This window comes from Ursus arctos, unplaced genomic scaffold (assembly GCF_023065955.2).
Source record: "Ursus arctos isolate Adak ecotype North America unplaced genomic scaffold, UrsArc2.0 scaffold_12, whole genome shotgun sequence".
Classification (NCBI taxonomy): domain Eukaryota; kingdom Metazoa; phylum Chordata; class Mammalia; order Carnivora; family Ursidae; genus Ursus; species Ursus arctos.
Genome location: NW_026622786.1, coordinates 34,979,780 through 34,992,302, shown reverse-complemented (window position 1 = coordinate 34,992,302; position 12,523 = coordinate 34,979,780). Strand labels below are relative to the sequence as shown.

At 38.5% G+C, this 12,523-nt stretch overlaps 2 protein-coding genes across 2 annotated transcripts in view; one reads left to right on the top strand and one right to left on the bottom strand.

The window, feature by feature from the left end:
* Window positions 1-12,523, bottom strand: part of ODF2L (outer dense fiber of sperm tails 2 like) — a 294,695-nt gene that overhangs the window by 81,262 nt on the left and 200,910 nt on the right. The window lies entirely within an intron of this gene.
* Window positions 1-12,523, top strand: part of LOC113254457 (calcium-activated chloride channel regulator 2) — a 43,527-nt gene that overhangs the window by 28,001 nt on the left and 3,003 nt on the right. Inside the window, exons 12-13 of the mRNA XM_026497674.4 lie at window positions 2,282-2,452; window positions 5,646-5,879. Of these exons, the coding sequence (XP_026353459.2) occupies window positions 2,282-2,452; window positions 5,646-5,879 (405 nt within the window). The remainder of the gene's footprint in view (window positions 1-2,281; window positions 2,453-5,645; window positions 5,880-12,523) is intronic.

Here is a 12,523-nt window from a genome sequence, read left to right as displayed (position 1 = left end):
ACACCTCACAGACAGCACAGCACCAGGCCAGGAAATAGCAGCTCCTAGACTCTTTCTGACTAACTCTTTTTGACTTAAAAACAAACTCCTTTGTTGTTTTATCTTTCCTGTTCTTTTTTTTCCCTAAACTAAATTCTCAGAATGACAATAGACCTCAACATCTATGGGGGCAGCCACAAGTGTTTGATCTACTAATAAAACCATATTCCTGCACTCTGCTGTTTCAAGGATAATTATGTTTCAAGAGTCTTAGGTTTGGCAACCCATTAGCATCTTGCCAGGGCAATCTTGTATGACATATATGAAACAAAAGTCCATTCAAAGAATTTGAGTTCAGATCTACTTCAGAGGGACACCAGAGAAGTCCTCTTATTTTGCCTATTGGAACGGATCCAGATGAACATCTCATGCTCTCATTGCTCATCCATGGCCACACGCTTCCCCTTCGCTTCAGCCTGTGGGTGGCCTGGAGAACAGATCCTCTTCTCTTAGGAGAGATCACCTGAGTCAGCTGAACAGCTTTTACATTTATTCCCTGGAACCATTTCATTTATTTGATGTCTAAATTTATACTCTAGGGGCGCCTGGCGGCTCAGTTGGTTAAGCGTCAGACGCTTGATTGTGGGTCAGGTCGTGATCTCAGGGTCATGATATAGAGCCCAGCATTGGGCTCTGCACTGGGCATGGAGCCTGCTTAAGATTCTCTCTCCCTCTGCCCCTACCCCTGCTCACACTCTCTCTCTCAAAACAAACAAACAAACAAACAAACAAAACCCAAAAAAAACAAAAAACTCTAATGAAAGAAACAATAGAAAGTATTGCTTAGGCTTCAAAGTGTAAATTTAGGGTTTGTTTTTCCCCCCAATATTTAACACACATGTACATAGCTAACACTTATTTTTATAATGGAAGCAGTATTTATCTGCTGCCAGATTCATGAATAATAATAAAATCTACACTTATGAAGTGCTTAATAATTTAAAATGTGCTTTATCATGAACACACTGAGATAATCAGCACGACAGCCTTGTGAGATAAGTTGTCGCCATTTTATAGATGAGAAAACCGAGGCTCAGAAAGATTGTTTTATAGCTACTGAGTGGTGGATCCAGACCTTAAAACCAAGTCCCACAACCCCCAAGCTAGTGTTCTTTCCCATTTCTTTCTGACTCCGGGATTAAAAGAGGTGGGGGTAGTAACTGTGGCATGGAGAGATTTTCCTTTATCATTTCTTAACAAACAGATAGAACTGATAATCAGTAAACCACTAAATATCAAGATTTTATTTCTTTCCAATAGATAAAAAATTTCTAGGCCTACTATGATAATAAGTTGTGCGGCACTTTTTATTTTAATTCAATATACTCCTACTTTTCTCATGTTAAGGAGCAGCCCTGCCTCTGCAGTGGGGATTTGAGAGCACTTCAGTGGTGATACAGAGCTAGGGTCCAGGGCTGAGTATGTGGTGTGAACTGACTCTAGGATAGGACAAGCCATTTGTCCAGGGTGGCCACCTGCACTTCAAGAGTGAATGTGTTCTGCACTTGGGCTAAGCTATACCTCCCACAGCTCCCCTGGAGTCGGAGTCTCCGGCCATTCAGTCATGGACTTGGTTTGGAATTGAACTGCTGTCCAAGGCTAAGTGTAAAAGGAAAGAAGTGTAGCACTGGCCAAGCTTTCCAAATGCCTCCTGAAGCAAAACACGGTGGATAGAACCAAAGCCTGTCAACTCCAAGTCAGCAAACCCCTCAGAATCTAGAACAACAGTTCCGTGTACCATCTAATGAGGAAATTAAATATCACTACTTTATCAACTACCAGATCTTTTTTTTTCATCAGGGCTGTAGGATGTTTATAAATCCCTTGAAATTGTATGAAATGCGTATATGTGCTTCTATATTTATTTCCTGGGAACAGAATAGCTTTTATCTCAAAAGAGTCTGTAACCATAAACAAAAAGAATATGCTTGATTTCCATGAAAAACTAGTATTATTTTCAATGCTAAGAAGGAGACCTTTAAAGGTGATCATTATATGCTTTATTAGCACTGAAGCACAACTCATTCACTTTCAGAAAATAATTTTTCAGAGGTTAAGGAATCACAGAGAGAAGCTAAGGAGCCATTGGAATTTAATATTAAAAGTAGATATGACCATGACTGGATTTGTTAAAATGGGAAGAAGGAAGGGAATAAAGCTTATTATTTCATGATTTAATTAAATATTAGTAATCAACTGTGATGACAAGTATTGACATTGAGCTTTCTTTTTATATATACAGGTGCTGATATCATAAAAAATGATGGAATTTACTCGAGGTATTTTTTCTCCTTTGCTGTAAATGGTAGATATAGCTTGAAAGTGCATGTCAGTCACTCTCCCAGCGTAAGCGGCCTCGCCTACTCTATTCCACGGAGTCGCGCTATGTACGTACCAGGTTACATAGCAAATGGTAAGAATCATGAGCACTGTTATTTGAGTAACATCATTTAATGTATATATCTCTGGGGTGTGTGTGTGTGTATGTGTGTGTGTGTGTGTATGAGAGAGAAGAGTAGGAGAAAGAGAGATGGAATTTCAAAACTCTTTAAGCTTAAGTCAGTGTGTAATTTGTTGCTATCCTCTTCAGTCCTCAGTGATTCATGGTAGTCAATCAGAAGGCAATACATGATTCCCCCAGATATTTGGTATCTTCATTTTAGTCATTATTTTGACCTCTTTCTCATGGCTGTTTCATCAGAACTATTAACAGATAGAGAGATTTATTGAGTTTTTTCTCAGTTACAGTTCCTGTATTTCCCCTATAGAGGTAGGCAAGAAAAAGAGGCAAAAGTTGTTAGCAGTTGAAAGAAGGAAGCAATCAGCCCAAATAATCAACACAAAAAATGAGTTCCTAAATAAATATGATTTTGGATGTTACAGACAACTGAGTGATTCCTAAAGATGTCTTGTTTTCCTTCAAGAGAAAAGCACCAAATAAATAGAAGATACACGCCTTTCCTTAAAACCATTGTTATAGTTCCTGAAGGGAACCAGTGGTTAAAGAATAACAGACAAACAAAAATATGCTATAATCATTTTAAACAATCTCAGAAAACATTTCTAAACATTCTTATTTCCAAAACTGCAGAATCTTCATGAATACTTTTCATGAATTTTAGCAGCTAACTAATCATACCTATTTTATAACATGAGTCTATATTGTTGGTCTTTATGTACTTTTAAGTAGAAAATAATCAAGATGTTCCAATGAATTTGCATCTCCTGATAATTTTAGTTTTGCCTAAAACATAATTTACTCTCCCATGTATTTACTTTGGGTTACTTCAAAACCAGTGCAAATTAAATTGCAAGGTAACATGGTTTTATTGCATAGACATGATTTTGCATCTAGCTATAATACTTATAAATAAATATTCCTTCTTTCATTTATACCTCAAACATTTTTGAAGGCTTTTTAGGTGACAGGCTTAGTCCTAGGAACTTGGAATAGCAGGTGGAATAAGACTTGTTCTTTTATCTGTGTATTTTGTAGAGGCTCTTAGCAACGTAGAAAGAAAAAGGCAGGTTTCCCTAGGCATGTCTATTAAACATAACGTTCACTTTATCAACTCACTTTTAGATGACCACCTTGAGCGCACACTTCATTAAAAAAGAAATGGAAGCTGCTCTATTTTCATACCACCAAATCCCCAGACACAACAATGTCTGCATCCTTCTCCTCTCCAAAGGCCAGGGTCTCTACTGGATCTGCTCTGCATCCCATTCAGCCTGCCGATCCAGAAGCCTTGAGAGCTCACCCTTGCATGATCCCACTCTACTGACCTCTCTGAGCAGCATTCAAGCATGATTTATCATCCCATATTTAAACAAATTTTATTGTTAGTCTCCCTTCAGGTACTGTCCACCTCCCTATTATCGACTTCCTTGACATTAGCCTAAACCTTCTGCCTGCACTTTCTCACCTCCAATTTACGACTCTGTTTGCTGCAATCTGACTTCCACCCAACCCCCCCCCACTCGAATGGCTCCAGCCCTAGTCACCAGTGATCACTCTGCTGTTAAATCCAAAGAATATATGTCACTCCTCAGCAGTGTCTGACATAGCTGATTGATTTTTGCCTTTGTCATCTCCTGGCTTCTATAATTACCTCTTATGCTCTGGAATTTTTTTTTGTCAGGCTCCTTCTCTGGCTCCTCCTTTTCTATCAAGCCTCTTAAGTGTTGGCAGTTCTCAGAGGTCAGGCCTAACCTTCTTACCCTATCATCTGGAGCCACACTGCCTGGGTGTGGAACCTCGCTCCTACGTCTACTGCTAGCTGTGTGACTTTGGGCAAGTTACTTGGTTTCTGTTTGCTTCAGTGTCATCATCTTGAAAGGGGAGGGGGATAATAATTGTACCCTTCTTATAGCATTGCTAGGAAAATTAAATAGTCGATACACATAAGGTACTTAAATAAGTACCTGGCACACAGTGACCCAGGCACTCAATAAATGCTATTTATCATTACAGTTGAAATTGTTATTAGGTAACCTCATTAGCCCATATGGCTGTAATAAAATCTATGTGCCTATAACTTCCCAATTCCTAAGTTCAAAATTATTAAATCTAGATAAAAACCTCTTTTTTGAGCTTGAAATCCATGTCTAACTGGCTACTTGTCATCTTCAATTAAATGTTTTAAAGGAATCACAAACCTTGTAACTTACATTTTCCGTCTCCTTCCCTTTAGCCTGCTTCTCCTTCCAAGTTGCTCATTTTAGCAACCTGAGAGTTGTTTCTTTTTTCTACCAACTTTCTCTCCTTCACCATTCCATATCAAACACATCACCAGCTTTTATTGATTTTATCTCCAAATCACATCTCAAACTGCCTACTTCTACCTTCCCCACTGTTGTCACCCAGCCCACCCTGCCATGTTCCCCTGTCCAGACTGTTGCAGTGGCTGTCTTAATGACCCACTGCTTGCTTCACTAGAACTCCTTCTCTAATGAGAGCAGCCCCAGTGACCTGTTAGGAAGTAAATGTGATCATATCACTACCCTGCTTCCTCACAGCTCATAAGATTAAACCCTCAATTCATTACAGTGGCCTGCCAGGCCCTCTATGAGCTTCTCTCTCTGGTCTTATCTCAAACTATTCTCTTCCTTGCTTTAATTACATTTTTCTAATTTGCAAGGCTTTTTATGCAAAACTCTTCAGAGTTTTTACACAACCTGTTCCCTCTGTCTAATATATTATTACCTCCACTCTGCCTGGCTGACTCCTACTCACCCTTAGGATGCCTTTAAACATTACTTCCTTGATACCACTATAAATTATGTACCTGTGTTATTTTTCTTCACAGCACCCTGCCTTTTTTCCTTATGTTTATCACAACTTATAAATACAGTTTTATTAGTATGACTATAAATTCCATCCAGACACTCTCATCTGTGATTGCTACCCTCAAAATATTTATTTAGTGAAAGAATGGATGAACGAATGAACGAATTAATTAATTAATTGTGGAATAAACAAACTCAGTTATTTTAAGGATGTAGTAAAGAAAAAAGGTTTTAAAACGTCTCTCCAGAATCTCTCAAAAACAAACTATTCAGGAGATTGCCATTTGTTGTTTTGGCTGTTCTTTTTTTGGTCACAGGCAACATTCAGATGAATGGCCCAAGAAAATCAGTGGGCAGGAGTGAGGAGGAGCAAAAGTGGGGCTTTAGCCGAATAAGTTCAGGAGGCTCCTTTTCCGTGCTGGGAGTTCCAGCCGGCCCCCGTCCTGATGTGTTTCCACCATGCAAAATTACTGACCTGCACGCTGTCAAAGTGGAAGAGAAGATAAATTTATCTTGGACAGCACCTGGAGAAGACTATGATCACGGCCAGGGTAGGTTTCTTGTTTCACTACCTGTGTTTCTACCAGGTGGCATTTCTAATAACTATGCCAGGCATTAGCTGTGTACACATAGTTTTGGGGGCTTTGAGCTGACAAAGCTGCAGAGGGTTGTTATGAAAACCTTTGAGTTGTTGATGGGGCCTTATATACTGGAGTGTAGTAATGGGAGCTTGTCAGCTCCCCCAGAATTGAGAAGGCCCTGGTAAACGAACTGACACTGATCATCTAGAAATCTTGACTGGAAACATAAATACCGTATGTAACAGTGGTCTAGTCCACAGAAATGGGATCTGCATTACAGAGCATGGGCTTCCAAATACTGGCGGTATTTAGTTTTCTGAAGATTAGATAGTGGATAGTGAATTAGAAGATTTACAAGTCAGGATTAGGGGGGAAATTCCCATAAGTCATGCAAAACTTGGTGCATTTTCCACCCCCACTTCTGGCCACCACTTTTGTTAGGGAGACTAGAACCGGTTCCATTATGTGGGTGGACATTGATGAAGTTTTTAACATTCCCTTTTCTAAGGCCTACACCAGGCTTCAGGCTTCCAGCATCATTTCTTGATCCCTGTAGCAACTCAACAAAATAACCTTCCTCAGAGAATAACTTTTCTAACATCTTTGCCATCACCAAAACATGGTTATCAATGATTACACCTTAAATAGTTTATATCCTGTTGCCTCTGATTGAGATGCCTGTAGGAACCAACCTTCTCTGTTGAGAACTTATTTTGTCAATATCGGTCAATAACAGTGACCACCTTGGGCCTTTGCCAGTCTTGCTCCCAACTCGGGTCATCTTTCTTTGGCTTGTAATTCTCTATCCATTTACTACATTCACCAGAAAGCATCTCAATTACCAATAATTCTGTGCTGCTGAGGAACATCAATACTGTTCTTTGCCTTCCAGTTCTTTCATCAAAATCTCTTGTCAGAGGAGGAGGAAGTGAAATACTTTACACTCTGAATTAAGGATTCTCCTAATTTAAAGATTGGAGATGTACAATGAATGATTGAAACTCTGGGATGGATATGTCCTTTGTATAAAGGAAAAAGCTGTAACTTACATGTCAGGAAAAAAATTATTCCCACTCTGGCTTTAAGTCCAGCTGTTTGATCTTTGGCCAGTTCTTAGCCCCTATTGGCCTCAGTTTCCTTATATGGAAAATAGGACTACAAATATTTATTTCATAAGGTATTGTAAAGAGGAAATGAAGTGACACGTATAAAATCAGAGAGGGAAGAGAAAGTGTGCCAAATTTCCTGGGCTGCTGCTTTGTGTTGTTACTGCCTTCCCTAGTTTTTTTATTTACAGTAAGGAGCCACAAATGCTCCCATCTGTATTTAAAGGTAAGAGTGGTGCCACCTAGTGGCACCTGGTGAGAACCTAGTGTTCTCCCTCTCCTCACTGCCTCAGAAACACCTACTGTGCTGAAAGAGACAAATGCATGCTCAGGCTCCCATTACTACTGGAAACTGTTCCTTTCAAGAGCCCTAGGAATTTCAACTACACTGCTGAATTAAAAGACTAGGAAGAAAGTGTGCAGTGTCAGTGGTTATTAATGGCTTGAGAAGAAGAAATACAACCATATGGGACTTCAGAATTGGTACCACAAAGGGCATTAATCAAGGGAATAGAGATCTTCATTCAACTTCACTGATGAGCGGGATGATGGAAGTAGATCTGGCTTGTTATAATATAAAAACCATAAACCACAAAAGATAAGTGGTAGGAATGCCTGGATGTGTACTGAGTTGCTGAAATCACTGTCACAACTGATTTGATGACTCAGCAATGGCAAAATTGACCTGTTTAATCCATAAACATGTGCTTTCATTGCCCATTTTTTCCCCACAAATTACTGTCTAGAAAGGCGTTGTCCTCACCTCTATGACCAGAGTTAAAAATAATGGAGTTATGTCTCTGGCTTTACAATGATAAAAAATGTTCTTAAGAACCTTGTTAGCAATAAATAAATATCTCATATATGAACAAATATATCATTATTTATCCAGGTGGCAGCTCTTTATTATACACAATTCTTAAGAACCTTGTTAGCAATAAATGAATATCTCATATATGAACAAATATATCAGTATTTATCCATTGGAAGCTCTTTATTATACACAATATCCTAGAAAAGATGGCCAATTATGTGGAATGAATAAAACATTATCAGATCACCATTATGTATACAGGCTAGGCATTATGGAAATGGGTTACCTCCTTGGGTTTTCATTAAAAGTCTGGGGTAAAATAATTGCTAAAACTGAGTACCAAGCATGTTCTCCATCTCCTTTGTATTTCTTTTTAGAAATTAGGGACGCCTGGGTGGCTCAGTCTCTTAAGCGTCCACCTTCAGCTCAGGTCATGATCCCAGGGTCCTGGGATCGAATTCCACATCAGACTCCTTGCTCAGTGGGGAGCCTGCTTCTCCCTCTACCTGCCACTCCACCTGCTTGTGCTCATTCTCTGTCTCTCTGACAAATAAATAAAATCTTTAAAAAAAGAAATTACAGTGAAAATATATTTACTAAGCTACTATTAATGCCCAGCACAGCACTAAACAATATATAAGCATAATATAAGATAACATAGTGCCATTTGTATGGTTTGGAAGCCACAGAAATTAAAAGGTTGTAGAGATCAGTGTGGGTGGGAGCAGAGGAGAGGCCAGGTTCTTACACCAGGGGCTTTGGAGGGGGGCCAGAATCCAAAAAGCACCAATCTTGTACCTCCTTCCTTGCACTGACTACCTTCCTTACGTGCCTAACAGCCTGACTTTCACACTCTTCCTCTGACATGGTTTCATCATGTTCTTCTATAACCATTGTTACAATGTACTATCTTTAAAAATTGTTGAAAATGTGCTGCTTCTGAAGAAGCTGTTCAGTGACAGCAATTGTCCTTCCCACTACCTCCTCTAATCCTGTTATACTACTAAGCTGGAAGAACATGTAATGGAGGAGAGACCTAAAATAATCCTTAGGGGATGAATTGGGTTTCAAATGAAGAGAAGAAGTAGCCACTGTTAGTTCAGTAAGCTCCCTGAAGATGGAACCAAGTCTTCAACTTCCTGTCTTGGCCCTCAGTCCAAGCCCAGAGTTTTCCCTACTAGGAATTTACTGGTAAAGATGCTAATGAAGATGTAAGCCTCAATAACTGGAAAAGTAGCAGTTATTGGGAAATAGGAAATAGGAAGGAGGTAGCCGAGTGGGAGGCTGTACAGTATAGAGTTAAGGTATTGGGCTTTGGAGTCAGACATACCACATTTTACCTGTGTGACCTGAGGCATACTTAATTTCCCTCAACTTCTGATTATTAATCTGCAAAAGCAGACGGTAAGAGTAGCTATCTCAGAGCATTGTTAAGAGAATTGAATGAGGTAAGGCCCAGAGAAGGATCAAAACAGTGTCTGGTCCATACTAAGTGTTCAGTAAATATCAGCATTTGTAACATTTTGGAGATGGAAGGGATCTTAAAGATGTGCTAGTCTGACCCCCTTGTTTCAGATGTAAGAGAATGACCCTGAGCGTTTAAGTGTCTTGCCCAAGGCCACAGAGCTACTTTCATTGGTTAAAATACACTGTGAAAAAAAGAGAGACCAAATCTAGAGATATATATATCTATGAGATCAAAGATGCAGAACCAGCCTGACTTCTCTTTCTCACAAGGAGAGAGGGAACATAACAAGTACTGTAACGGAAGGTGCTTCTCCATGAATATGAGCTGAGTTTGCTTTGAGTCTTTGCAGTTGCCCAGCTGTCCTGCATAAAGTTTAATAGGTGCTCATAGTAGAAAGTAATGGGATTTGGAGTGGAAGAAATGAATTCATTTCCAGCACTGTTATTTCCTAACTATTCACTATGGCAGCACATTTAACTTCCTAGGTCCCTACCTTTTTATTTTAAAATGAGGTGATCAATTTCACACAGAGAGAGCTGTGGATGTGGAAAATCTTTGTCAATGCTAAGGCTTATGAACTATCACTTGTTTCATTATCTAGGAGAAGACTCTGGGAAAGCACCACGGAGAGGGCTTTCTCCAGAGAGAACAACGGACATAGGAACAATGGATATGTTCCACTGTGAGTGTAGAGTGGGTGGTCAGCCTCGCTTCTCATCCATATCTGTCCCCCTGTATTTGAACCACAGCAGGAAGCAACTCAGTTCCAAGTGGGTTCACTCTGAGGGAACTGGCTGATTGATAAATTTGAATATAGGCCTATTTTGTTTTGACAACCTTCTCTAAGCATGCTTTATTCTAATTACTACTCAGGAATAGAAACAGTCTCACTATCAAAAATTATTATAGATTTGGAAACTGTTCAAAACATAGTCATCAGAATATTTTCGTTTTTAAATTAAAAATTGGAATGTCCTATGGTTTTCATTCCTCAGAACAAAATCCTCCTTTGAAGCTGCTCCATTCACTGAAATCTATTTTTGGCCATTTTCGATAAGAATTATGATAGTATTAGAGTGGGTTGTACTACAGGTGACTTCCATTTTTTTCATAATTATTTGTTACTCATAATTTTACTTTTGAGTTGGTAATACATTCACATGGTTGAAAATCAAAACAGCACAATATGAATGTAACACTTAAAAAGTACTGAACTATACCCTGAACTGTTACACATTAAAAATGGCTAAGATGATAAATTTTAGGGACACCTGGGTGGCTCAGTCTCTGAAGTGTCCACCAATCTTACTCCAATTTTGTATCTTACTCCAATTTTGAAAAATCAAAACAATATAAGGAAAATCAAAATAGTAAAATTCCTGCCCTCAGCTTTTCCAAATTCAGCTGTTCTATAACATGCAGTTTTTTTTAACTTATCACAGTCTGCCTTGAATTAATGTCATACCACTTCATATATAACATGAGAATCTTTCAAAAGTATAATTCCATGTACCCTCTGCCATCTTTTGTGGTCCTGCTGTCATATATCATACTACTACATTTTTATAAAGCCCACAACACATTGTTATGGCTTCTGTTTTGAACAATCATCTTTTTGATAAATTTTAAAGAGAAAAAAATGACTCTTTTTAGTAACCCATACAGTCACTATTTCTAGTCTTCTTCCTCCCTGTAGGTCTAAATTTTTATCTATCATCATTTCCCTTATAGCTTAGGTCTTCAGGTGAAATTCTCTCAGGAGTCAATTATGTGAAAATGTGCTCAACTCACCTTAAGTTTTAAAGTACATTTTTACTAGATATAAAATTCTAGGGCAATAACTTTTTCTTTCAGTACTTTAAATATGTTATTTCATTGTCTTATGGCCCCAATTTTCTTTCTGATGAGAACTCAGCTATCATTCTTAGTGTTATTCTCCTGAGTATAAAGTGTTTTTCTTTCCCTTTGGCTGCTTTAAATTGTTTTTATCTTTGGTGTTCAACAGATGGACCATGATGTGCTTCAGTGTGGTTTTCCTGATATATATTCTGTTTGGGGACGCCTGACTTTCCTGGATCTGTAGAGTATTCTTTTTGACCAGATTTGGAATATTTCCAGCTAATATATCTTCAAAAAATTTCTATTCTATTCTTTTTCTTCTTTTCTTCCTGGATAATATTGATATGATATGATATGATATGATATGATATGATATGATATAATATTGTATTATATTATATTATTATTATGTTATATTATACCCACATACATTAAATGGATATGTCAGTGGATCAAAAAGATCATTGAAATTCTGTTTTTCTCTTTTGTCCTGAGTGCTACAGTTTGATTTTTATGGACTTGTCTTCAAGCTTACTGATTTTTTTCTTCTGTTGTGTCCAATCTGATATTAATCTTCGCAAATGAATTTTTTCATTGTGTTTTTTTCCAATTCTAGAATTTCCATTTTCTTATTTTTTTAAGTTTCCATCTCTCCTCAAATTTCCCATCTTTTCATTCACTATATCCAACTTGTCCTGTTAACTTTTATCATATTCATCATGGTTATTTTTCTTTTTAAAGATTTTATTTACTTGACAGAGAAAGAGAGAGAGAGAGCACAAACAGGTGGAGTGATAGGCAAGGGAGAGGGAGAAGCAGGCTCCCTGCCTGATGTAGGGCTTGATCCCAGGATCCCAGGAGCTGAAGGCAGATGCTTAACCGACTGAGCCACCCAGGTGCCCTCATCATGGTTATTTTAAAGTTCTTGTCTATTAATTTCAAATCTCAGTCATTTGTGACTCATTTTATTTCCTGATATTTTTCTTGACTATATATTATATTTTCTACTTCTTTGCATGTCTAGGGATTTTTTATTGTATATTGGGCATGTGGTAGTAAATTATAGACTCTGGAATCTGTTATATTCTTCTGAAGAGTTTTGAAATCCTTTCTTTCTTTCTTTCTTTCTTTCTTTCTTTCTTTCTTTCTTTCTTTCCTTCCTTCCTTCCTTCCTTCCTTCCTTTCTTCCTTCCCTCTTTCTCTTCCTTTCAGAGAGAGAGAGAAAGAGAGAGAGAGAGCACATGAGAGTGGGAGAGGGGCAGAGGAAGAAGCAGGCTCCCTGCTGAGCAGACAGCCCGACATGGGACTTGATCCCAGGATCCTGAGATCACGATCTGAGCCAAAGGCAGATGCTCAACCGACTGAGCCAGCAAGGCACTCCAAGAGT